This window comes from Callorhinus ursinus, unplaced genomic scaffold, assembly GCF_003265705.2.
Source record: "Callorhinus ursinus isolate GAN/ISIS: 27379988/994484 unplaced genomic scaffold, GSC_fseal_2.0 scaffold16, whole genome shotgun sequence".
Taxonomy (NCBI): domain Eukaryota; kingdom Metazoa; phylum Chordata; class Mammalia; order Carnivora; family Otariidae; genus Callorhinus; species Callorhinus ursinus.
In genome coordinates this window covers 29,063,189-29,089,130 of record NW_027397078.1, presented here as the reverse complement: position 1 = coordinate 29,089,130, position 25,942 = coordinate 29,063,189, and the positions used below count along the sequence as shown (strand labels likewise).

The window sequence follows — 25,942 nt, the reverse complement described above, 5'->3', positions numbered from 1 at the left end:
TTTAACTTTTTGAAGACCCTCCATACTGTTTTCCACAGTGGCTGCACCAGTTTGTATTCCCACCAACAGTGCAAGAGGGTTCCTGTTTCTCCACATCCTCGCCAACACCTGTTGCTTCCTGTGTTGTTAATTTTAGCCATTCTGACAGGTGTGAGGTGATATCTCATTGTGGTTTTGATTTGCATTTCCCTGATGGTAAGTGATGATGAGCATCCTTTCATGTATCTGTTGGCCATCTGTATGTCTTCTTTGGAGAAATGTCTGTTCTTGTCTTCTGCCCATTTTTAAATTGGATTATTTGTTTTTTGGATGTTGAGTTTGATACATTCTTTATATATTTTGGATACTAACTCTTTGTCGGATATGTCATTTGCAAATATCTTCTCCCATTCCACAGGTTGCCTTTTAATTTTGTTGATTGTTCCCTTTGCTGTGCAGAAGCTTTTTATTTTGATGTAGTCCCAATTGTTTATTTTTGCTTTTGTGCCCCTTGCCTCAGAGGACCTATCTAGAAAAAGTTGCTATCAGTGCCAGAGAGGTTACTGCCTGTGCTCTCTTCTAGGATATTTATGGTTTCAAGTCTCACATTTAGGTCTTTATTCCATTTTGAGTTTATTTTTGTGCATGGTATAAGAAAGTGGTTTCATTCCTTGCATGTAGCTGTCCAGTTTTCCCAACATTTGTTGAAGAGACTGTCTTTTCCTCATTGCATATTCTTTCCTGCTTTGTTGAACATTAATTGACCATATAATTGTGAGTTTATTTCTGGGTTTTCTATTCTGTTCTATTGATCTATGTGTCTATTTTTGTGCCAGTAACATATTGTTTTGATTACTACAGCTTTGTAATATAACAAGTCTGGAATTGTTGATAACTCCAGTTTTATTTTTATTTTTCAAGATTGCTTTGGCTTGAATAGTTCACATTTTCTTTGACCATTCATCAGACCATCGATGGAAATTCAGGTTTTTTCCACTTTTTGGCTATTATGAATGATAATGTTTTGAACATTGGTGGACAGATTTTCTACATACATATGTTTTCATTTCTCTTGGGTATATACCTGAAAGTGGAATTGTTGAATTATGTGGTAACTCTATTTTTAACATTTTGAATAACTTGTTAGCTTTTTTTCCCAAGGGTCTGCATGATTTTACATTCCCACCAGCAGTGTATGAGGATTCCAGTTTTCCCACATCCTTGCCAACCCTTATTATGATCTTTTTTATTGTAGCCATCTTAGTGCATGTGAGATAGAATCTCACTGTGGTTTTGATTTGCATTTTTCTAATGACCAGTGATATTGAGGACCTTTGTATGTGCTTATTGAACATTTGCTTATCTTCTTTGGAGAAATGTCTATATCAGATCATTTTTCAATTTTTTTAAAAAGATTTTATTCATTTATTTGAGAGAGAGAACAAGCAGGGGGAGGGGCAGAAGGAGAGGGAGAAGTAGACACCCCTCCCAGCAGGGAGCCTGATGTGGGCCTCGATCCCAGGACCCTGGGATGATGACCCAAGCCAAAGGCAGACCCTCAACCAACTGAGCCACCAAGTTGCCCCTCCTTTTTCAATTTTTAATTGAGTTCTTACTCTTTTTATTAGGGTATTGTAAGAATTTTTTATCCTATATACACATCACTTATTAGATAAATGATTTGCAGATAGTCTCTCTCATTCTGTGGGATATCTTTTCCCTTTCTTGATGGTATTATTTGCAGCACAAAAATTTTTAATTTTGATGAAATCCAATCTCTCTCTCTCTTTTTTGCTTGTGCTTTTGGTGTTGTATCTAAGAAGCCATTGCCTAACCAAAAGTTATAAGGATTTATTCCTATATTGTCTTCTAAGAATTTTATAGATTAAGCTCTTACATTTGGGTATCTGATCTATTTTGAGTTAATTTTTGTGTATGGTGTGAGGTAGGGCTCTAACTTTATTCTTTTACATGTGGCTATCCAGTTGTCCCAGGGCCATCATTTGGAAAGATTATTCTTCTCCCATTTTAATTAATTGTCTTGGCACATTTGTCAAAAGTCAATTGACCATAAAGGTATGGGTTTATTTCTGGACTTTAAATTGTATTTCATTGATTTGCATGTCTATCCTAATGCAAGTGACACACTGTCCTGATTACTACAGCTTTGTAGTAAGTTTTGAAACTGGGAAATGTGAGTTGAACTTTGTTCTTGTTTTTTAAGATTGTTTCAGTTATTCTGGCATCCTGGCATTTCCATATGAATTTTACAATCAGCTTGTCAACTTCTACAAAAATGCCAGCTGGGATTTTGATAAGGATTATTTTGAATCTATAGATATATTTGGTGGCCATTGCCATTTTATTTTTATTTTTAAAAGACTTTATTTATTTATTTATTTGGGGGAGGGGGAGACGGAGAGAGAGAATCTTAAAACAGACTCCCCACTAAGCACAGAGCCAAACATGGGGCTCAGTCTCTCAACCCTGAGATCATGACCCTGAGATCAAGACTGAGCTGAAACCAAGAGTCAGATGCTTAACCAACTGAGCTACCCAGGCGCCCCTGGTTATTGCCATTTTAACAATGTTGGGTCTTTGAGTCCATGAACATGGAATATTGTTCTATTTATTTAGATCTTTAATTTCCTTGAACAAAGTTTTGGTTTCTCAGTGTAAAAATCTTGAATTTATTTTGTTAAATTCATTTCTGAGTATTTTATTCTTTTTGGTGTTATAGTAAGTAGAATTGCTTTCTTAATTTACATTTTTGGATTGTTCATTTCAAGCGTGTAAAAATACAATTGATTTTTGTATATTGTGCAATCTTGATTAACTTGTTTATTAGTTCTAATAGTTTTTAGTAGGTTCCTTGGGATTATTTATATACAAGATCATATTATTTCTGAGTGAAAATAGTTTTACTTCTTTTCCAATCTGGATGCCTTGTACTTCTTTTTCTTGTTTAATTGTCCTGGCTAGACCCTCTAGACTAATGTTGACTAGAAGTGGTGAGAGCAGATATCCTTGTTTTGTTCCTGTTCTTAAGAGGGACACATTCAGTCTTTCACCATTAAGTATATCAGCCATGTGTTTTATGTAGATGCCTCTCATCAGAGTGAGGAAGTTCCCTTCTATGCTGAATTTGTTGAGTGTTTTTATCATGAAAGAGTGTTAGGGTTTGTCAAATGCCTTTTCTGTATCTACTGAGAAGATCATGTGGTTTTTGTTCTTTTCTTTTTGTTAATATGGTGTGTTACATTTGTTTATTTCAGATACTAAACAAACCTTGCATTCCTGGGATAAATTCCACTTGTTCATGGTATATAATCCTTTTTATATATTGCTGGATGCAGTTTGCTGGTATTTTGTTGAGGATTTTCCACCTATATTCATTTTTTTTTCAAATTAAAAAAAAAGTTTTTTCAAGTAATCTCTATGCCCAACATGGGACTTGAACTCACAACCCTGAAATCAAGAGTCATGTGCTGTACTGACTGAGCCAGCCAGATGCCCCTCCATCTATATTTATAAGAGATATTGTAGTGATGTGTAGTTTTCTTGTGATCTTTGGTTTTGGTTTCAGGATAAAATACTGGCTTCATATAATAAGATGGGTAGTATGCCCACCTCTTCTATTTTTTGGAAGAGTTTGTGAATGACTGGTATTAATATTAATTCTTCTTTAAATGTTTGGTAGACTTCACCAGGGAAGCCATCTCATCCTGCGCTTTTCTTCATGAGAAGTTTTTTGATTACCTATTCAATCTTTTTATCTGTTCTAAGTATGTTCAGGTTTTCTATTTATTCTTAGTCAATTTTGGTAGTTTGTATCTTTATAGGAATTTGTCCATTTCATCTGGATTATCTAATTTGTTGGTGTACAGTTGCTTATAGTATTCCTTTATAATCTTTTATTTCTGTGAGGTCAGTTGTGATGACCCCTCTTTAATTCTTGATTTTAGAAATTTGAGTACTTTCTTCTTTTTTTCTTGGCCAGTCTAGCTAAAATTCTGTCAATTTTATCGATCTTTTCAAAGAACCAATTTTTTGCTTCATTGATTTTCTCTATTGTTTTTCTGTTTTTTATTTCATTTACAGGCACACCTCAGAGGTGTGAAGGTTGTTGGTTGAAGGTTCGGTTTCAGACCACCATAATAAAGCAAATCTTACAATAAAACAAGTCAGGAGAATTTTTCAGTTTCCTAGTGCATATAAAAGTTATGTTTACATTATACTGTAGTCTATTAAGTGTGCAATAGCATTTCTAAAAAACAATGTATATACTTTAATTTTAAAATACTCTATTGTTAAAAAAAATAGTAGTCATCATCTGAACTTTCGGCCAGTCATAATCTTCCTGGTGGAGGGTCTTGCCTCAATCTTGATGGCTGTTGACTGATCAGGGTGATGGTTGGTGAACGCTGGGGCAGCTGTGGCAATTCCTTAAAATAAGACAACAATGAAATTTGCTAAATTGATTGGCTGTTCCTTTCATGAACAATTTCTCTGTAGCATGTGATGCTGTTTGACAGCATTTTGCCCACAGTAACTTCTTTCAGAATTGGAGTCAGTCCTCTCAAAACCCTGCTGCTGCTTTATCAGCTAAATGTATATACTATTTTAAATCCTTTGTTGTCATTTCAATAATCTTCACAGCATCTTCACCAGGAGTAGATTCATCTCAAGAAACCACTTTCTTTGCTCATCCATAAGAAGCAACTCGTCATCCATTAAAATTTTATCCTGAGATGGCAGCGATTCAGTCACATCTTCAGACTCTACTTCTAACTCTAGTTCTCTTGTTGTTTCCACCACATCTGCAGTGACTGCCTTCACTGAAGTCTTGAGCCCCTCAAAGTCATCCATGAGGTTTGGAATCAACTTCTTCCAAACTCCTGTTAATGTTGATATTTGACCTCTTCCAATGAATCATGAATGTTCTTAATGGCATCTAGAATGGTGAATCCTTTTCAGAAGGTTTTCAAATTACTTTGCCCAGATCAGTCAGGGGAATCACTATCTATGGCAGCTATAGCCTTATAAAATGTGTTTCTTTTTCTTTTTCTTTTTTTTTTTTTTTGCAGAAGAGAAAAGCACTTGTTAGCATTTAATGAACCTCCCCCCCTCAACGTGGCTTCAAGCTACTAGAACGCAGGCACTCCCAACGCCCTTAATCTTCTCCTCTGCTCTTCTACTGAAGAATTTGGCCTTCACGATGACAGGCTGTTTTGGGAGTTTTCCCTTTCCCAAAACTTTGTAGTAGCCCGATCACACCACATCAATGATAGGAGCAGCCCCCGTCTTGTTTTTGGCAGCATTTACCCATGTCTGCTCACTGACTAAGGTCCACAGTTTATCAAGGTTGACAGTTGGGCAGAAGCTCTGGTTCTTCTTTAAGTGGCAATGTCTCATACCAACTTTTTCAAAGTAACCTGGGTGATATTTGTCGAAGTTGATCCTGTGGTGATGCATGCCACCAGCATTACCCCGGCCTCCTGGGTGCTTCCGGTGCTTGCTGGTGCGGCCGTGGCCGTGGCTCATGTGGCCCCGAAGTTTCCGGGTCTTCCTCAGTCTGTATGGCATGTCAGCAGCCCAGACAGAAAAGCATAAAATGTATTTCTTAAATAATAAGATTTGAAAATCTAAATTCCTCCTTGGTCCATGGGCTGCAGAATGAAAGTTGTTTCAGCAGTCACAAACCATGAATCTCACTGTCCATCTCATCAGAGCTCTCAGGTGACCAGGTGCATTGTCCGTGAGCAGTCATGTTAAAAGGAATCTTTCTTTCTGAGCAGTAGGCCTCAGCAACGGGCTTAAAATATTCAGTAAACCATGTTGTAAACAAGTGTGCTGTCATTTAGGCTTTGTTGTTCCATTTATAGAGCACAGGCTGAGCGGATTTTAGCATAATTCTTAAAGGCCCTAAGATTTTCAGAATGGTAAATAAACATTGCCTTCAGGGTGCCTGGGTGGCTCAGTCGGTTAAGTGTCTGCCTTTGGCTCAGGTCATGATCCCAGGGTTCTGGGGTCGAGCTCCATGTCAGGCTCCCTGCTCAGTGGGGTCTGCTTCTCCCTTTCCCTCTGCCTCTGCCCCTGCTTGTGCTCTCGCGCGCACGCTCTCTCTCTCTCTCTCTCTCTCTCTCTCTCAAATAAATAAATAAATAAAATCTTAAAAAACACACACACACACACAAAACATTGCCTTCAACTTAAAGTCACCAGCTGCATTAGCCCCTAACAAGAGAGTTGGCCTGTCCTTGGAAGCTTTGAAGCCAGGCGTTGACTTCTCCTCTCTAGCTATGGAAGTCCTAGATGGCATCTTCTTCCAACAGAAGGCTCTTTCACCTGCATTGAAAATCTGTTGTTTAGTGGAACCACCTTCATTAATTATTTTAGCCAGATTTTCTGGATCACTTGCTCCAGCTTCTACATCAGCACTTGCTGCTTCACCTTCAACTTTAATATTATGGAGATGGCTTCTTTCCTTAAACCTCATGAACCGACCTTTGCTAGTTTCACACCTTTCATCTGCCTTCTTCTCCTCTCTCAGCCTTCATAGAATTGAAGAGAGTTAGGACTTTGCTCTGGAGTAGGCTTTGGCCTAAGAGAATATTATGGCTGGTTTGATCTTCTAACCAGACCACTTAGACTTTCTCCATATCAGCAATAAGGCTGTTTCACTTTCTTATCATTTGGGTTTATTGGAATAGCACTTTTAATTTCCTTCAAAATTTTTTTCTTTGCATTAACAACTTGGCTAACTTTGTGGCACAAGAGGCTTAGTTTTCAGCCTCTCTTGGCTTTCAACATGCCTTCTTCACTAAGCGTAATCATTTCTAGCTTTTGATTTAAAGTGAGAGGGGCACCTGGCTGCCTCAGTCAGAAGAGCATGTGACTCTTGATCTCGGGGTTGTGAGTTTGAGCCCCACATTGGGTGTAGAGATTACTAAAAATAAATAAATAAACTTAAAAAATATAAAGTGAGAGACCTATGACTCCCTTTCACTTGGAACACTTAGAGGCCATTGTAGGGTTATTAGTTGGTCTACTTTCAATATTGTTGTGTCTCAGAGAATAGGGAGGCTCAAGGAGAGGGAGAGAGATGGGGGAATGACTGGTCAGTAGAACAGTCAGAACAGATACAATATTTATCAATTAAGTTGGTTCTCTTATATGGGCATAGTTTGTGGCACCCCCAAACAATTACAATACTAACATTAAAGATCACTGATCATAGGTCACCATAACAAATAAAATAATAATGGAAAAGTTTGAAGTATTGCAAGAATTACCAAAATGTGACACACAGACATGGAGTCAGCAAATGCTATTTGAAAAATGGCGCTAATAGACTTGCTCAATGCAGGGTTACCACAAACCTTCAATATGTAAAAATACCTGTGAAGTACTATAAAACATTTATGCCTATAGTTTTCCTCTATTCTTTATTCTTTCCATCCTGCTTTCTTTTGGTTTACTCTTTTTTTTTTTCTGGTTTTTGAAGGCAGAGATTATGTTATCGATTTGAGATCTTTTTTAATATAGGCATTCGTAGCTGTAAATTTTCCTCTAAGTACTGTTTTGGTTGTGTCTCATATGATTTGACATATTGTGTTTTAATCTTCATTTATCTTAAAGTATTTTCTAATTTCTCTTGTGATTTCTTCTTTGACCCATTGGTTATTTAGGATTGTGTTGTTTAATTTCCTTGTATTTATGATTTCCCCAAATTTCTTTCTGTTATTAATCTCTAATTTATTCCTTTTGTAGTCAGAAAAGATACTTTGTATTATTTTAATCATGTTAAATCTATTGAGACTTATATTGTGGCCTAGCATAAGATCTATTGTGGAGAATGTTCCATATGTGCTTTAGAAAAATGTATATTCTGCTGTTGTTGGGTAGAGTGTTTTATACATATCTATTAAATTTGGTTGGTTTATAGTGCAGTTCAAGTCTTTTATATCCTTTTTTTCTGCCTCATTGTTCTATCCATTATTGAAAGTAGAATATTGAAGTCCCCAACTATTATTGTTAAATTGCCTATTTCTCCCTTCAATTCTGTTTTTGCTTCATATAGTTTTGGGCTCTGTTGTTAGGTTCATATATGTTTACAATTGTTTTGTCTTCTTGTCTGACTCTTTTACCATTATAAAATGTCCTTCTTTATCTCTAGTAATATATTTTGTCTTCAAGTCTATTCTGTCTACTATTAGTATAGCCACTCTAACTCTCTTATGGTTGCTGTTTGCATAATACATCTTTTTTTTTTTTAAAGATTTTATTTATTAGAGAGAGTGAGAGCAAGAGAGCACATGAGAGGGGGGAGGGTCAGAGGGAGAAGCAGACTCCCTGCTGAGCAGGGAGCCCGATGCGGGACTCGATCCTGGGACTCCAGGATCATGACCTGAGCCAAAGGCAGTTGCCCAACCAACTGAGCCACCCAGGCGCCCCATAATACATCTTTTTTTGTTGTTGTTGTTCTTTCAAGCTCTTTATATCTTTGAAACTAAAGTGTATCTCCTGTAGAAAACATACAGTTGGGTCTGCCACCTCTGCCATTTTGCTTTTTGGGGGAGGGGGTATATTACTCATAGCTACTTTATTTCTCTCTTCCTCCTTTATTTAGAATTTATTTTTGTAAATGGTCGAGGTGGTTTAGCATCTAGACAGATAACTATGCTAGCTAGCTGCATGTTTAAAAAAATAGCCCTTTTCTACTGAATTGTAATACCTTCTTTGTCATATGTATTGTTCCCATATATAGTTCACTAAGTTTATGCAATTTCTATTATGTTCTGCTCATGGATCTGTCTTCTCTTGTGTCAATACCTATTGTTTGGTTTTCGCAACTTCACAGTAAATTTTAATGTCTGCTATAGCAAGTCCCTCTTTATTTTTCTTGTTTTTTAAAATTATCTCAGATATGCTCAGACATCAATTGCTCATGTAAATCTTTGAAATCAAAAAGAAAACACCAGTGGTAATCCTTTTAAAATTTCACAATACAGTCACACACATATATACATACACAAGCACTGACCACCTAATAACAGGGTATGTGTGAAGTTAGGCAATTCATTTGAAGTAAAATCTGGTAAGTGGTAATATAACACATTAAAACAAGACACAATGGGATGATTTATGTGTCTTTCACCTAATAATTGTTTTTTTACTGTAGGGTGAATGCTATTGAAAGTAGTGCCATCAGGATATTGAAAGAGAGAATGATTTCACGAAAAACTGACCTCATTCGTGCTTTCCAACTTCAAGACCGCAGTAAATCAGGTAATAAAATTATGTAATGCTTACTATTTCTTAACATACCAGCTTACATACAAATCAGTTTTCTTTTTTTTTTTTTTCTTTTTTTTTTTGCGCCCTTAAGATTTCAGTTTTCTATTTTTACTAGCAAGGAAAGACAGAGATAAAAATAAAATGTAATCCATTATGTACTTGAAAAAAGCCATATTTCTCCTTTGCAGTAAGTTTCTTTCAACTTAAAACAACAACAACCCTTCTATTCTGGTAGTATCTCAGACTAGATACTCTGTAAGGCCCTCCTCTTAAACAGTTAGATTCTAGAGGATACAGAATTTTAATGCATCTCCCAGCCTCACAGTAAGATAAATATCTAGGAAACATTCTATTTCTTCATGAAAGGTTTTTTGAAACCACATGTGGGGGCATGGAACAACAAGCAAGCACAAAATGGTAGATTGTCCTGAGGGCAAATGCTAATTTTGGTGTAACACTCAATCCTAAGACTAAACCTTGGGATAATAAAAAGATGGATAAGCTAGATCTGAGACTTCTGCATTAAGCCTGGGCCCTCAAAGTGGCTATGGTAGGCCTATGTTTGTAGTGCCCCCTGAGTCTTGGCAAACAAATGCAAATCCATGCTCAAGGGATGCATCCCTAATTTTGGCCACTAATATATCCAGAGATTAAGATCAACCATGAGCTCATAACCAAAGATCATGAAACACACAAGGAGACAAGCTACCATGAGTAAGAGTCAACAGAAACAACAAACTACAGATTTAGTTCCCTAAAGACATCAGATATTAGAATTATCAAATACAAATATAACTAAGAAATGTTTAAAGAAATAAAAGATGGAATTGCAGACATGCATTTGAAAATGACTTGATGAACCAAATAGCTATAAAAATATACTTGTTTAAATAAACATAGTGGATGGGTTAAACAGAAGATTAGACATTGCTTAAGAAAGAATTAGAAAGATTAAGAGTTATGGATAGTAAAATAAAGTCTAACATACATCAACTCAGAATCCCAGGAGGAGAGACTGTAAGAGAGGATATATTTGACATGATTATGGCTGAGACTTTTCCAGAACTGATGAGCAACTCACATTCACAGGTAGAGAGGCACAGTGTTTCTCAAACAGGATAAAAAAATTAAATCCACACCTGTACACACTTGTGGAGAAACTACAGAGCACCAACAGCAAATAAAAATATCTTAAAAGCAGAGAGAAATACACGTTGCTACAAAGAGAAAACAACTGGACTGTAATCAGACTTCTCAATAGTTGCAATAGAAGCCAGTAGACAGTAGAATCATATATACAAACCGTTGAAAATAAAATTTAGAAAAAACCAAAGTTGTAACAGCTCTATTAATATTAGACAAAGTAGACTTCAAGGAAATATACCTTACTAGAAATAAAAAGGGACACTTTATAATGATAAAATATTCAGTTTGCCAATTGAATCCATTCCAAATGTGTATGTACTTCTTAATATAGCCTCAAAAATATGTAAAAAAAATTAACAGAACAAATAAAAGTAGAAAAATCTACCATCATATTGGGAGATTTTAATACTCCTTTAACTAAAAGAATTAACTGACAAAAAGATTAGCAGACTTTCCCTAAAAGATGTATATAGAACCCTGTACCCAACATTGCAGAATATACATTTTAGTCAAGCACAAATGGGACACTTACAAAAATTGATTATAAACTGGTACAGAAAGCAAATCTCAACAAATTTTTTGTAGGAAACACACAGAATAAATTTTCTGTCATAGTGAGTTGACAGAAGGTAGCCAGAAAATTCCCTGGGGCTTAGAAATGAGAAATACACTTCTAAATAACCCTTAGATCAAAGGAGAAACAACAGTGGAAATTAGAATTCTGCAACTGAATGAAAATAAAAATGCAACATATTGAAACTTACAAGATGCAAGTTAGAGAAGCACTGAACATGCATACATTTTAATATTTTTAAAAGATGAAACTATGGGGTCACCTGGGTGGCTCAGTCATTAAGCATCTGCCTTCGGCTCAGGTCCGGGTCCTGGGATTGAGCCCCACATCAGGCTCCCTGCTCAGTGGGAACCCTGCTTCTCCCTCTCCCACTCCCCCTGCTTGTGTTCCCTCTCTTGCTGTCTCTCTCTGTCAAATATAAAATAAAATCTAATAAAAGATAAAAAAAGTAAAAAGATGAAACTATGATCAACAAAGTAAAAAAATAAAGATTCTTTAAGAAACTGGTAAAGTTGATAAAACATTGGTAAGGAGACAGAGAAATAACCAATGCCAGAATTGAAAGGAAAGATGTTACTACAGATTTTACAGATATTAAAAAGCTCATAAGATGTATTATAGAAATTCTTATGCTAATAATTAACACTTTAGATTAAATGGGCAAATTCCTAAAATATGTACACACACACACACTCTCTCTCTTACCAAAACTGACACAAAAAGAAATAGAAAATCTAAACAATCCTATAACTGTTGAAGAAAATGGATCTGAAATTTTGAAACTTGCCCCAAAGAAAGCTTAGTTCAGATAGCTTCATTAGCCATTATAATATACATTTAAGAATAAAACCAGTATTACACAAACTCTTCCAGAGAATGTAAATAGAAGGAATATTTCCAAGATTATTTTAGGAGGTCAGCATAACCTTGATACCAAAACCTAAAAAAACTTTATGGAAAAGGAAAATTAATGGCTAATCTCACTCATAAATTTAGATGAAAAAAATCCTAAATGAAATATTAGCAAAAGGTTAATATATCACAACCAAGTTTGGTTTATTCTAGAAATGTTAGGAATTCTAGGTTGTTTTAACATTCAGAAATCAATCAGTGTAATTCACTGCTTTAACAAAATTAAAGAAGTCATGCTTCTCTCCAAATAAGAAAAACTTGTTGGATGTATTTTACCTTGGTATCGTGGCTTTAGAAAACACTTAGAAAACTAAAAATAGAAGCAAATTTCCTTAGTCTCATAAAGGGTATCTAACGAAGCCTATAGAAAAAAGCACCTTTGACAGAGTAATGTTGAAACCCTTTCTTCTAAGATTGGGAATGAGAGAAAGATGCTGAATAATTCCCATCCCCCAATATGTCTACATCCTAATCCCTAGAATCTTTGAATGTCACCTTATATGCTAAAGGGATTTTGAAGATGTGATTAAAATAACGTTCTTGACCTAGGGAGACAATCTTGCGTTATCTAGGTGGAATTGACATAATTACAATGGTCTTTATAAGAGGGATGTAGGAGGAGTCAGAGTCAGAGTCAGAGGAGAAGGTGATGTGCTGGTGGAAGCAAATATTGCAATGATACCCCCTGAAAACGGAGGAAGGGGCCTCAAGTCAAGGAATATAGGCAGCCTTTAGAAGCTGAAAAGGGGAAGAAAATGGATCCTCCCATGAGAGTTTCCCAAAGGAACCAGCCCTGCTGACACTTTGACTTGGCCCAGCAAACAGATTTTGGGCTTCTAATCTCCAGAACTTTAAGAGAATAAATTTGTGTTATTTTAAGCCACTAAGTCTGTGGTAATTTGTTACAGCAGCAGTAGGAAACGAATACAGATATCTACTCTCAAGATTGTTGAAAATTGTACTAGGGATGCTAGCTACTGCAATAAGGCAAGTTAAATAAGATGATAAGAATTAGAAAGGAAGAAATAAAATGTTACTATGTGTAGACAACATAATTGAGTATACAGAAAACCTAAATAAAGACCCAGGAAAACTCTTAGAATTAATAAGTGAATTTAACAAGTTGTAGAACACAAGGTCAATGCACAGAAATTGATTGCATTTCCATATATTAGTATATTGGTTAGAGTCTGTTGGGCCAGAAACCACAGCAATAATTTGAACCGGAAAATTTAATATAAAGAATTATTAACTAGTAAAAGGTGATTAATTACTAAAATGGCTAAAAGAGAACTCTAAAGAATATAGGAATAGAAATTATAGAGAGCAGCTACTATCTCTATGGCTGAGAAAGTGTACCCAAGGAAGGAACAAACTTGGAAGGGTCCCCTACTGCCACCAAGGCTAAGATTCAGATCTCATTGAAGAGGGAGTGACTATGGCCCACTAGATGGGGTGGAAGTTCACTGAGGTGTCTCATGTCAAAGCTGGTCTATAGCTGCTGGACCAGGACTGAAGAGGATGGAGCTACCCACTGGGGTAGCCAGCAAAACCCTCTTTGGGCTGTGTACCACTGAGTCTCCCACACACTCCTGGCAAGGAAGCTATTCTCTGTGGTGTCAGTGAAATTGACTAGATAGTGGGTGCCAATGCATTTCCCACACACCTCTGGCAACCATGCCGTGCTGTAAAAGCAAGAAGGAAAGCATACCAGAAGTATTTCTTCTGCCAAGTCTTAGAGCATTCTTCCTGTACCCTCTACTGACATTATACCAGCTGCCAAAAGAGAAATATTTACAGGGTTCGGTTCCAGTATCACAAAACAGGACAAAGAAGGGTAGATTTGGAGCTGAGTAAGAATAAACTGATAACTGACATAGCTAGGACTTAACTTTTAGATAATGAAAATCTTAAAAGATACCATTCACAGCAGATAAGCAAGGACTGAGGAAGGAACCTAATGATTGATGTATGAGATTTCTAAAATATTATTAAGAGAAATTAAAAAGGACTGAAGTAAATGGGTAGATATTACTGTGTGCAAGGGCTGAAGTTGGCAAGATATAAATTCTCTTCAAATTGAGCTATAGGTTCAATGCACCAAAAGGGCATGTACAGAAACGTTCTTAGCAACACTGTTTGTAATAGCCCCAAACTGGGGGTAACCCTAATGTCCCCCAACAGTAGAATGGATATATAAATTGTGTGTATTCACACCATGGAATACTATACACCAATGACAATGAAGATGCTAAAACTGAATGGAACAACATGGCTGACTCTCACGAACTTAGTGTTACCAAAAGAAGTCAGACTCCCCCCAGAATATATACTTCATGATTCCATTTGCATATAGATCAAAAAAGACAAAAGGTTAATTATAGTGTTGGAAATCAAGATAGCAGCTCTCCTTAATAAAGTGGGAGATGGTAGTAATTGTGAGAGGCCACAAGGGGGCCTTTTGAATATTGGCAATGTTCTATTTCTTTTTTTTTTTTAACTTTGAGTTTTTATTTAAGTTCCAGTTAACATACAGTGTAATATTAGTTTCAGGTGTACAATATAGTGATTCAGCACTTTTACACATCACCCGGTGCTCATCACCTGTTTAACCCCATCCCCCCACCCACCTCCCCTCTGGTAACCATCAGTGTGTTCTCTACAGTTAAGAGTCTATTTCTTGGGGCGCCTGGGTGGCTCAGTTGGTTAAGCGACTGCCTTCGGCTCAGGTCATGATCCTGGAGTCCCGGGATCGAGTCCCACATCGGGCTCCCTGCTCGGCAGGGAGTCTGCTTCTCCCTCTGACCCTCTTCCCTCTCGTGCTCTCTATCTCTCATTCTCTCTCTCTCAAATAAATAAATAAATAAATAAATAAATAAAATCTTTAAAAAAAAAAAGAGTCTATTTCTTGGTTTGCCTCTCTCTTTTTTTTCCTCTTTGCTCATTTGTTTTGTTTCTTAAATTTCACATGAATGAAATCATATGGTATTTGGCAATGTTCTATTTCTTGTCCTTGGTGGTGGCTAATAGGAACTCCCTTTGTGAAAACTCACTGAGTTCTGTCTTTGTTTTGTGAACTTTTCTGTATATGTTGAACTTTAATTTTAAAAAAAGAATTATGACCAACAGACACATGAAAAGATGCTCATCGTCATTTACCATCAGGAAGATGCAAATCAAAACCTCAATGAGATACCACCTCACACCAGTCAGAACGGCTAAAATTAACAAGTCAGGAAGCGACAGGTGTTGGTGAGGATGTGGAGAAAAAGGAACCCTCGCGCACTGTTGGTGGGAATGCAAACTGGTGCAGCCACTGTGGAAAACAGTATGGAGGGTCCTCAAAAAGTTAAAAATAGAAATACCTTTTAAACCAGCAATCACACTACTGGGTATTTTACCCAAAGAATACAAGAACACTAATTCAAAGGGATACATCCACCCCTATGTTTATAGAAGCATTATTTACAACAGCCAAGATACGGAAGCAATGCGAATGTCCATCGATTGATGAATGGATAAAGAATAGTGGTATATATACACAATGGAATATTACTCAGCCATAAAAAAATAATGAAATCTTGCCATTTGCAACGGCATGGGTGGAGCTAGAGAGTATTATGCTGAGTGAAATAAGTCAGAGAAAGACAAATACCATATGATTTCACTCATGTGAAATTTAAGAAACAAAACAAAAGGATAAAATAGAGAGAGAGAGAGACAAATCAAGAAACAGACTCTTAACTCTAGAGAACAAACTGCTGGTTACCAGAGGGGAGGGGCTGGGGGGATGGGGGAAACAGGTGATGGGGATTAAGGAGGGCACTGGTCGTGATGAGCACTGGGTGATGTAAAGAAGTGTGGAATTACTATATTATATACCAGAGCTGTGGTACCTGTTGGGACAAGTCACAAAGGAGAGCAGGAGGCACCCAGGCCTCAAAACCCCAGGCTGCTCCCTGGCTCTGCCAAGTAGGTTGCATTTCTTTACCAAATTATCAACCAATGATATGGGCTTTGTTGTTGTTGTTAGGAAAACTTTCTATGGGCCAGTGGGCTTTTTCCATGGAGAACATTTTGGGGCTGAACTTACCGTGGAGATCCCTGAGTTCTCATCTGGTAACCACAGACAAAAATGGAAATATTGACTACATGTCCAGCTTCCAGGATATCCACATTCAGAAACCTGTGAAAGAGGCAAGTGAAATGGAGCCCCAGCTAAAACCTGGCTGGAGCGGTGGGGCACCTGGGTGGCTTAGTTAAGCATCAGACTCTTGGTTTCAGCTCAGGTCATGATCTCATGGATCCTGGGATTGAGCCCCACATTGGGCTCCAAGTTCAGTGCGGAGTCTGCTTGGGATTCTCTCTCTCCCTCTGCCCCTCCCCACCCCTCACACATGTGCTCTCTCTCTTTAAAAAAATAAAAAATAAAAAACAAACAAAAAAAACCCTGGCTGGAGCAAAACACCCTTCAGACGACCTATAAAAGGAACTCAGTCCTTTGAAAAGTTGGGGATGGGGCCCCTGGGTGGCTCAGGGTCCTGGGATCGAGCCCTGCATCGGGCTCCCTGCTCAGCGGGAGTCTTTTTCTCCCTCTGCTCTTCACCCTGCTCTTGTGCTGTCTCTCTCTCTGACGAATAAATAAAATCTTAAAACAAAACAAAACAAAAGTTGGGGAGAATCACCTAATGGATGGGTGTGGTGGTCTTGGGAAAGGCCTAAGGGGGCTCTTCCAGGTACATTGTGATCTGTTCAGGAAATTTGTGCCTTGTGAGAATAGGCAACATGGAAAAAGAAGGAAAAGCTTCTGCAAGCAAATCCATGTCAAATATGTGATTCTTCTCTGACATGCTGTCCAGCAGAAGGACAGATATGACATCTATTCTTTCATTCAACTCCCCCCTTAAAATACTCAACAGAGTCCCTATTAAACTGTGGGGGAATAAACTTGCTGACATGACATTTTATGCCTTAAAGACTTGTAAACTTTAGAATCTCTTATTAAAATGGGAATACCGCAAGGAGAATTATTAGACACCACTCCCCATCCTTATTAGTCAACAACCCTTTGGCAATTAGTTATAACCCTGAGCTGAAAGGGAGCTCATGGGAACTAAGAATGGGGTGATGGTTTGCAGGGGAGATGAGAAGGTAAGAGCAGGGAGAAGAAAGCTAAAGTGCAGGTGAGAGAGTAAAATATCCACATGAAGGAGGCTTTTGGCTTCACCCAAGAGGCAGTTTACCATGATGACCAAACCCAGAGGCCTTGGCTTCAGGCCGCTGAGAATCACATCCCATTTACCAGCTATGTGAACCCTGGGAAACTTACTTTACCTCTCTGTTTTCTAATCTGTAAAATGGACATAATAATAATTCTGTTCTTTGGGGCTCTTATTGAGGACACAATGAAATGACTCATGGAAAACTCTCAGCGCAGAGCCTACACTTGGGTGTTCTCAGTAAATGTTGGCTGTTGTTCATCGCTTCCTGATTGGCGTGGGCCCTGTCCCCTGACACACACAGGCTGCACTTGCTTCCACATACAAGGGTGTGGTCTTGTCTTCGATTAAAGGGGTTGGTCCTCCAAGGAAGGCCTGCCTTCTCAAATTTCTATCTGAATCACATCCTTTGAACTGGTGATAACGTTCTGTGTTTGTTACATTTACTAAAATTGTCCTGTGTTATTAAGTATATGTGTTTTAACATTTAGAACATCTTCATTTTAGGCTCAATCTACTCTAATTGAAACTCTGTACAGATACCGCTCTGACCTGCAAATCATCTTCAATGTCATTGACTCCGATCACTCAGGTAAATGAGCGTTGACTAGTTCAGTAGCAGTAGAAAGCAAAGGGTGATCTGTTTCTCGGAAAGCAGAACTCTGTTTTCATCTGTTGCGTTCTTCGCCCAAACTTGATTTAACTCGGGGGCGGGGGGAGTGGGGCGGGGATAAACTCATGTTTAATATTATTATTATTTTAGTTTGTCCAAAAACTGTATTCAAGACCTTACAGTTCCTATAGGCCTCTGTATCTATTAGACAAGAATAGCTCCTTTTATAAGTCACCACACAGATGAAAAGATAATTTCCTGGCCATTTAAACATAGTGGTTACTCCAAGCAATAAAAAGCATTCCTGGACTTCTGATTCTGCTTTTGGGACTCAGGGCCATGAAAATTCATTTCTGCTTGGCTTTGAGGCACAATTACTTGTTTTCAAACTCTAAAAAAAATTCGTTGGGTAATCCCCAACTGCAGAGATCATTGAATACCAAAAGGTCAGTAATCAAAATATGAAAGTAAATCATTGCCTATAAAACATGGCAGAGCCATTGTTTACAATCCTTTTATTGAGGGCCAGGGTATCTTCTCCCTCTGCTTTGATGTCCCTTTCCCTTAGATTTGAGATCTTACAATTTCTATACCACATAGAGTCCCACAGTCTACAATGTACCCTCATCCCTTCGGTGTAGACTCATTCCAGGTTTGGAATAATCTCAGGATCACTTGGTACTTGAATGTGACATATTATGTCTTATATTAACAGTCTGACTTTTCTATTTCCTTCAGTGTCTCGATGGTCGGGGCATGTGAGTGAGCTTCTCATTAGGACTATTCAATCAGTATAACTTCCCCACCCCTCCATTAGGTGGGTCTTAAAACCAACACTCATACATTCTTCTATATTCCTTTAGGCCTGATTTCCATGGAAGAATTTCGTGCCATGTGGAAACTCTTCAATAGTCACTACAACATTCATATTGATGATTTTCAAGTTGATGAACTCGCTGAAAGAATGGACTTAAACAAAGATGGAAGCATTGACTTTAATGAGTTTCTAAAGGCTTTCTATGTAGTGCATAAATTGGATAAGTTGAACAAATCAGATGGCAACCCTCCTTAACAAGAACTAGGGCTTTCCCTCCTGTAAACTCTTGGGCCGAAATCACTGATGCCATCTTTCCAGAACCCTTGTAATTCATAATCAGTAGTAGAGAAAAGTAGACCCCCATTCATACCATGAGCAGATGTATAATGTGGGTTTCTGAAGTCCCCATGAAGTGGTAATTGGTAAAACTAGATTAAATGTCAGCTGATAGTATTTGGCTCCAATGTTAGGACTCACACATTGCCAGGTAGAAACTGGGTTTGAGCCTAGTGTTGGCCTCTTGGACCAGGAGACCAGAGCAGTTTGGAAACATGTTGAAAGGAACCCACAGAGCACCAGAGAAAAGTGCAACATGTGTGAGTGACTGAGGGATGGGAGGAGGAATACCAAACTATTAATGGAATAAAATATGTCCATCTTTAAACTGAATCTTCTTTGGAGACCATAAACCAGTGATTCTCAATCGTGGGGGAACCATACTTGAGGGATGGGGGCCATATCAGATTCTTGGTGGGAGAGTATTGTTTGAAAGAGCCTATTTTCCCCTGTCTGTTGGAGATACAAAGTGAACACAATTCAGATTGAACCCTAGAGTTAATATGGTTTGACACCTTCATTGGTGAGATGGGGCCTTGGTTATGCATATACTGTGCAATTTATTCTGCTATTCCTACTGCATATCAAACATAATAGGTTTCTCTTTAAAGGCGAGTATGTGTTTCATTTTTTTCTAATTTTGAGAACCTTAAGATCTATCAGTATGCCAGGTTAGATAACCACAACCCTACCTGGTACACACACCAGGAATAATGGATAAAATATAACAAATATCATTTTTAAATGCATAGCTGAGCTGACAAGAAAGTAATAGAAACCCCTAGTGGGCAAGAAAAAAAAGCATAATTAAAACTGTAGCAATACTAACGTCAGACAGGATATAGACTTTGAGGCAAAAAATATCATTAGGGATAAAAGGGGTCATTACTGAATGCTAAGAGGAACGATTCACCAAGAGGATAGAATTATAAACGTATATGCATCTAATAACAGAGCTTTAAATTTTATAATGCAAAAATTGACATAACTACTAGGAAAAATTGGTAGAGGGAGATTTTTAATATACCTATGTCAGGAATTCACCATGTATATAAAAAAATAGTGTATAGACTTTTGGACAACCCAATTAATCCACCTAATTGCAATTGTGTATGTGTGTGTACAATTTTAGAGAATACACATTGTTTTCAAGCACACATGGAACATTTGTTAAGAGTTGACCATGTATTAGACTACAACACATATCTCAAATACCAAGCAACCAAAAACAAAGATACTACATTCTCTGATCATAATGCAGTTAAATTAGAAACAACATAAGATAACCATATTAATGAGTGAAAAGGAATATAACTGTAGCTCTACCAGAAATTGCTAAAAATAGTTCACAAGAATACTGTGAGTAACCATTTTTTTAAAAATAGGCGAATGGACTGTTTCTTAGAGAAAAATGTAATTTACTAAGACTGACTCAAGAACAAAAGGAGGGTCTGAAGAGACACAACCATTAAAGAATGTGATGGCTTTGCAACGTGTCAATTTGGCTAGGCTGAACTGCATTTCTCAGAATTCCTGTTCTTGTATGTTTCTGGTTAATGTGGGTGGCCAGGGAGACTCATGAGTGACTGGGAAGGCAAAGGGAGGTAGTGGCCGAAGCGTAGCTTGCACACACTGTTGCTGAGCTGCTGAGTCACTTTGTTGAGGTCAAGTGGCCCGAAATTGCTCTAAGTTCCACCTGGATCCTCCGTCGGATCCTCCGTCAGCTTCTTTGATTCCTGGGCCAGGTGTGTGTGTGTTTAGTTCCGTTGGCGAAGGGGCCTGGCTTCTGCAGGTGACCTCATCACTAACGCCTGAGGCGGTAAGAAGGAACTCAGTTTACAGTCCGTTCTTGTGAGAGGCCAGCTTGTACTGGGGGGGGGGGTTGAGCCGGCTTTTCATCTTCCCCTCCTGACTACCTGCCCTGTGGATTCCGAGCTCCAACACCAGGTATGGCGTCTTCCTGAGACTGCTTAACCAGCTCCCACATTTGCATAAACCCCTTCTACTGGTTTTATGTATATATAGAATCCCAACTGATACAGAGTTTCATATTGAGAGTGGTTCCAAAAGAACAGAATCTTTTTTTTGAGAGAGAGAGCAAGAGTAAGAATGCAAGCAGGGGGAGTGGCAGGCAGAGGGAGAAGCAGGCTCCCCACTGAGCAAGGAGCCCAATGTGGGGCTCTATCCTAGAACCCCGGGATCGTGACCTGAGCCAAAGGCAGCTGCTCAACCAACTAGACACCCAGGTGCCCCAAAATAACAAAATCTTGATGAATGCTCTGAATGTGTACAACCTGATGTATATAGAGCTTCTGCCCCATTATCTTGCGTGAAAATCCACTGATAATCCCAGGATAGTGGTTTTAAGAAATGTCCAATCCCTGGCGGTTGAGGATGAGTCTTTTTGTTGCTTCCTGAGTATCATTTGGTTATCTATTCTTGGTTTTTTTCTGGAACTCTCATTTTCTTCCTTGGGCTTCTAATCTCTGGAATTAAATGCCTTTGTTGGAAATTTTACCTAAAAATGTACTTAGATTTTACTGAAGATTGTTATTGAATGTTGTGAAACTTCTGCTTGAAACACGAGCTCTGCTTAGCCACATTTCAATTTTATAAAGTATATATGTACAATATAGAGAGTTGTGAAATCTCAATTTATATTTATTACAGATGAGATGGAACATCTTTTTGTTTGTTGGCCAGTCTGTTTTAAGAAAATGTTGTTCTTTTGCTCATTTTTCTTTTTTTTGTTTAAAGATTTTATTTATTTATTCATGAGAGACAGAGGGAGAGAGAGAGAGAAGCAGAGGGAGAAGCAGGCTCCCAAGGAGCAGGGAGCCTGATGCGGGGCTCGATCCCAGGACCCTGGGACCATGACCTGAGCCGAAGGCAGACGCTTAACCATCTGAGCCACCCAGGCGCCCTTTGCTCATTTTTCTAATAGCTACTTTATTATTGATTTCTAGGAACTTTAAAACTCTCCTTGATACTAATCCTTTATCTGGGGAGCAGATTATCTTCTCCAGTCTGTGACTTTATTTTTCCCTTTTTTCTGACATAAATATATTTTTAAGGTTTTATTTTAATTCCAGTTAACATACAGTGTTATCTTAGTTTCAGGTGGACAATATAGTGATTCAGGTTTTTTTTAAGTTTCCTGCTGACGGATTTTTAAGAAGTCTTTTTTTTGTTTAGTTTTTATTTCATAATTCTAAACTTAACTGTGATTCAGCTAGACTTGGAGGGGAATAAGGAAAATATGGAACCTGTAGAGCTGCAGCAAGAGCTCAAAGATTGTAGGATATTTTGAGCAGATGGGGGTGAAGGGGTGCTCGCCTGAGCTGCAGAAGGAACAGTCTGGTAGTTAAGATAAAACACAAGTCAAATTTATGAGATTCGTCCATAGTCGGCAATAGTGATCTTCTTGCTGGTCTTGCCATTCCCGGACCCAGAGCACTCCATGGCATCCACGATATTCCTGCCCTCTCTCACCTTGCCAAACACCACATGCTTGCCATCTGACCACTCAGGCTTTGGCAGTGGAGATGAAAAACTGGGAACCATTTGTGTGGGGGCCAGCATTTGCCCTGGACAAGATGCCAGGACCCGTGTGCTTCAGGAAGAAATTCTCATCAAATTCTCCCCATAGTTGGACTGGCCGCCAGTGCCATGATGGTGTGTGACGTCACCACCCTGGCACAGAAATTGCAGAATAATCCTGTGAAAGCAGGAACCTTTATCCTTTCTCCACAGTGCTCAGAGCACGGAAGTTCTCTGCTGTCACTGAACTTTGCCAACAGCTCATAGGAGCTGCGGGCCAAGGGCTCATGGTCCTCAGCGGTATGGAAGAAGGGGCAGGGGGGGGGGGGGTGGACGATGGCTGGGTGGTGCGGGAGGTTCCAGGGCAGCATCTGCAAGGCTCGAGCAGAAGTTTTAAATGTCAATTTACCTAGCCTGTCAGTCTTCTCCATTATAATTTGTGCTTTTTGCATCTTGTCTAAAAACAAATATTCTTTCCAACCCTGGAAATACAAAGATACAGTCGTTGCTTATTATTTGCCAGTTCTGTATTTGCGAATTCACCTACTCACTGAAATTTGTAACCCTAAATCAACATTTATGGCGGTCGGGTGCAAGGTAGTGAAATTTGGAGTCAAAGGTGTACCAGCTGAGGCCAAACAAGGCAACGCTCTGCCTTCGGGTTCAGTTCTCTGACTGTAAACAAGCGTCCTTCGCATGGTGTATTTAGTGCCCCCCCTTTTTTGTATTTTTGTGCTTTGTGTTGGTGATTTCACTGTTCAAAATGATCCTCAAACGTAGCACTGAAGGGCTTTCTAGTGTTGTTCCTAAGCGCAAGAAGGCCCTGGGGTGGGATGGGGGAGTGGAAAGGGGGAGTGGGATGGGTGGGGGTCGGGGGGAATGGTCGGTTGAAAACAGGTGTGTTGGGTAAGCTTCCTTCAGGCTGAGGTAGAGCGCTGCTGGCCCGAGTTCAGTGTTAATAAATCAGCTCTATGTATGAAGTGAGGTGTCTTTGAACAGAAACACATAAAAGGAGGTCAATTGTTGATGAATTGACGAAAATCTTGTGACCAGAGGCTGGCAGGGCCCAAGCCCTGTCTTCCCCGGGAGCAGAACTTCAGTATTCACAAAACTGTACATTTCAGGTTTTCTGTGAAATCTGTTGGATTTTGCTGGGAACTGCCTTAAATTTATAGATTAACCTGGAGAGAACTGACATCTTTACTGTATCGAGTCTGCCTATCCATAAACATGGTGTATTTTTTCCCAATTAGTTTAGTCTTCTCTAATGTCTTTTAGTAAAGAATTTTTCATGATCACTACAATCTTTTCAAAAAGATTTATTCTAAGATACATGATGGGCTTTCTCCTATTTTATCTTTTTCAATCCTGCTGGCTCTTTTGTTCGTAGGGTTTAGTTCTTTTAGGATTTGTTTTCTTCCTTTCTCGTCTTCATTTTATATATTTCTTTGATAATCTCTTTTGGGCTATCTCTCTGTGTTTAGCGTTCCTGGGGATATAATTCTGTATGCAGACTCTTGATCGGGTTGGATTGTTCCCTCATGGGCTCTGCAGTTTTTTATTGTGAACTCCTCCTTAGCAGGGCTTGTGGGTTTTTTTCCTGGGTAAAATCCCATGATATTTGGGATGTGGGTGCAATTCTTCAGAGAAGTTTTTTGTTTGCTTTTGCCTTGGGCCATGGTAGTATCACTGCTTGAGGAATAATTCTGTTACTTTTGAGTCTGGAGTTTCTGAACTATGTGGGTAGAGTAAAAGCAATGTGAATTGTGGTCCTGTGGTTTTGAGTTCTCAGAGAGCTTTTCTTTTTTTCCCACCCAAAGCCCTGTGTCCTGTGGTCTCTCTTGTTTTTAAGTCTTTTCAAAAATAAGAGTCCTTTAAGGGTCTTGCTTTATGCAAAGTACTCAGTTCCAATTCCCTACCTCCCAAAGCTTCATTTATTACCCCTGTGTGGGAATTAACACCCCCCCCCCCCCCCCCCCGGGGTTCTGGAGACAAATACCCTCCCCCATTAGCGCCAGCACTCACCCCTGTGCTTTCTCACTTCCTTCTTTGTTTCCAGCACCTGGGGATTTGCTTTTATTATTTGTGAGCTTAGCTGCACATTTAAAATAATTATGTTACATTTTACCCAGTACTTCTAGGTGATTATGGTAAAAGGATTTTCAAGTTGTCGGAGTCCACCATATTGCTAAAAGCCAATAAATAGATTTTTTGGGTATCTACTGCTATTTGTTAATAATCTTGAGACTTCATATTTTTACTTGGGCAATGATTGATGTTCACAATATGCCATGGTGCTGGAATTATGCGATACTGTCATTTAGTGAGTCTCAGTTGTTAAACTTCGGTACAACTTCTCTCTAATCTTCCTCTTTAATGTTTTAAAAATTTTTTTACACAAATGGGATATTTTTTATACATTTTTTTTAAAGAAACAAGGGCCCCTTTTTTTCCTTCATAACATAATCATGGCCTTCATCATCCTTTCTCCCTCACCTAGGGAAGCCATGTGAACCCACTATATGGCCTTCCATATTTTTATCTGTCCCATATGAACCTATACAGACTTATATCTGTCCTCGTGCAAGCATATATTTACATACACAGTAATCCATAAGGTGGTTTTATTATTGCATACTGTATAAAAATGAGATTCTATTCTACATGTTTTTCTGAGTTCTTTTCTCAACCAATAATACCTAGTTGAAATCCCTACAAGTTATAATGCATCTAATTCTAATTCGCACACATCATGAGGGTACTGCTTGGTGAACGTCCACAATGAATACACCCATGTAACCACCCAGATCAAGAAACGGAACATGACCAGTGTCCCACCCACCGCCCGCCACGGAACATGACCAGTGTCCCAGAATCCCCCTCATGCCTCCTTCCATGTTTCTCCCCCATCTCCCATCCAAGAGTAACTATCACTGTGATTTGTAACCACGTAGATATTTTTTAGCTTGCTTTGTATACATGGAATCATTCAGTACCTACTCTTGTGCAACATTGTATTTATGACATTAACAAGGTTGTTGCATGTAGTTGTAGTTTGTTCATTCTGGTTATTCTCTAATCCCCTGTTGTGTGAATATACTAGAATTTATTTTATTTTTATTTTAAGGTTTTATTTATTTATTTGACAGAGAGAGAGAGACACAGCGAGAGAGGGAATACAAGCAGGGGAGTGGGAGAGGGAGAAGCAGGCTTCCCGCTGAGCAGGGAGCCTGACATGGAACTCGATCCCAGGACCCCAAGATCATGACCTGAGCCAAAGGCAGATGCTTAATGACTGAGCCACCCAGGCGCCCCTCTACCAGAATTTATCCACTCTACTACTGAGAGACTTTGGGGTAATTATGGACCGTGCTACCATGAACATTTTTGTTCACTAATTTTTCTTTTTAATGGCCATATGATAATTCAGTGCTATGGAGGACCATCCTTGATTCAGCCAGCCTGCTTTTAATAGGCGTTTACTTTGTTTCCAGCTCTCGACCCCT

At 38.7% G+C, this 25,942-nt stretch overlaps 1 protein-coding gene and 1 pseudogene across 4 annotated transcripts in view; one reads left to right on the top strand and one right to left on the bottom strand.

Moving 5' to 3' along the window:
• The window catches only part of PPEF1 (protein phosphatase with EF-hand domain 1), a 112,880-nt gene extending 93,651 nt beyond the window's left edge, over window positions 1-19,229 (top strand). For all 4 annotated transcript variants that reach the window (XM_073902024.1, XM_073902023.1, XM_025857824.2 and 1 more), the window contains 4 exons: window positions 9,164-9,270; window positions 15,945-16,108; window positions 17,638-17,722; window positions 18,607-19,229. In XM_073902024.1, the coding sequence (XP_073758125.1) occupies window positions 9,164-9,270; window positions 15,945-16,108; window positions 17,638-17,722; window positions 18,607-18,815 (565 nt within the window). In that variant the 3' untranslated portion in view covers window positions 18,816-19,229. The remainder of the gene's footprint in view (window positions 1-9,163; window positions 9,271-15,944; window positions 16,109-17,637; window positions 17,723-18,606) is intronic.
• On the bottom strand, window positions 5,119-5,565 carry LOC141374325 (large ribosomal subunit protein uL15-like; annotated as a pseudogene).
• Window positions 19,230-25,942: the final 6,713 nt, after the last annotated feature.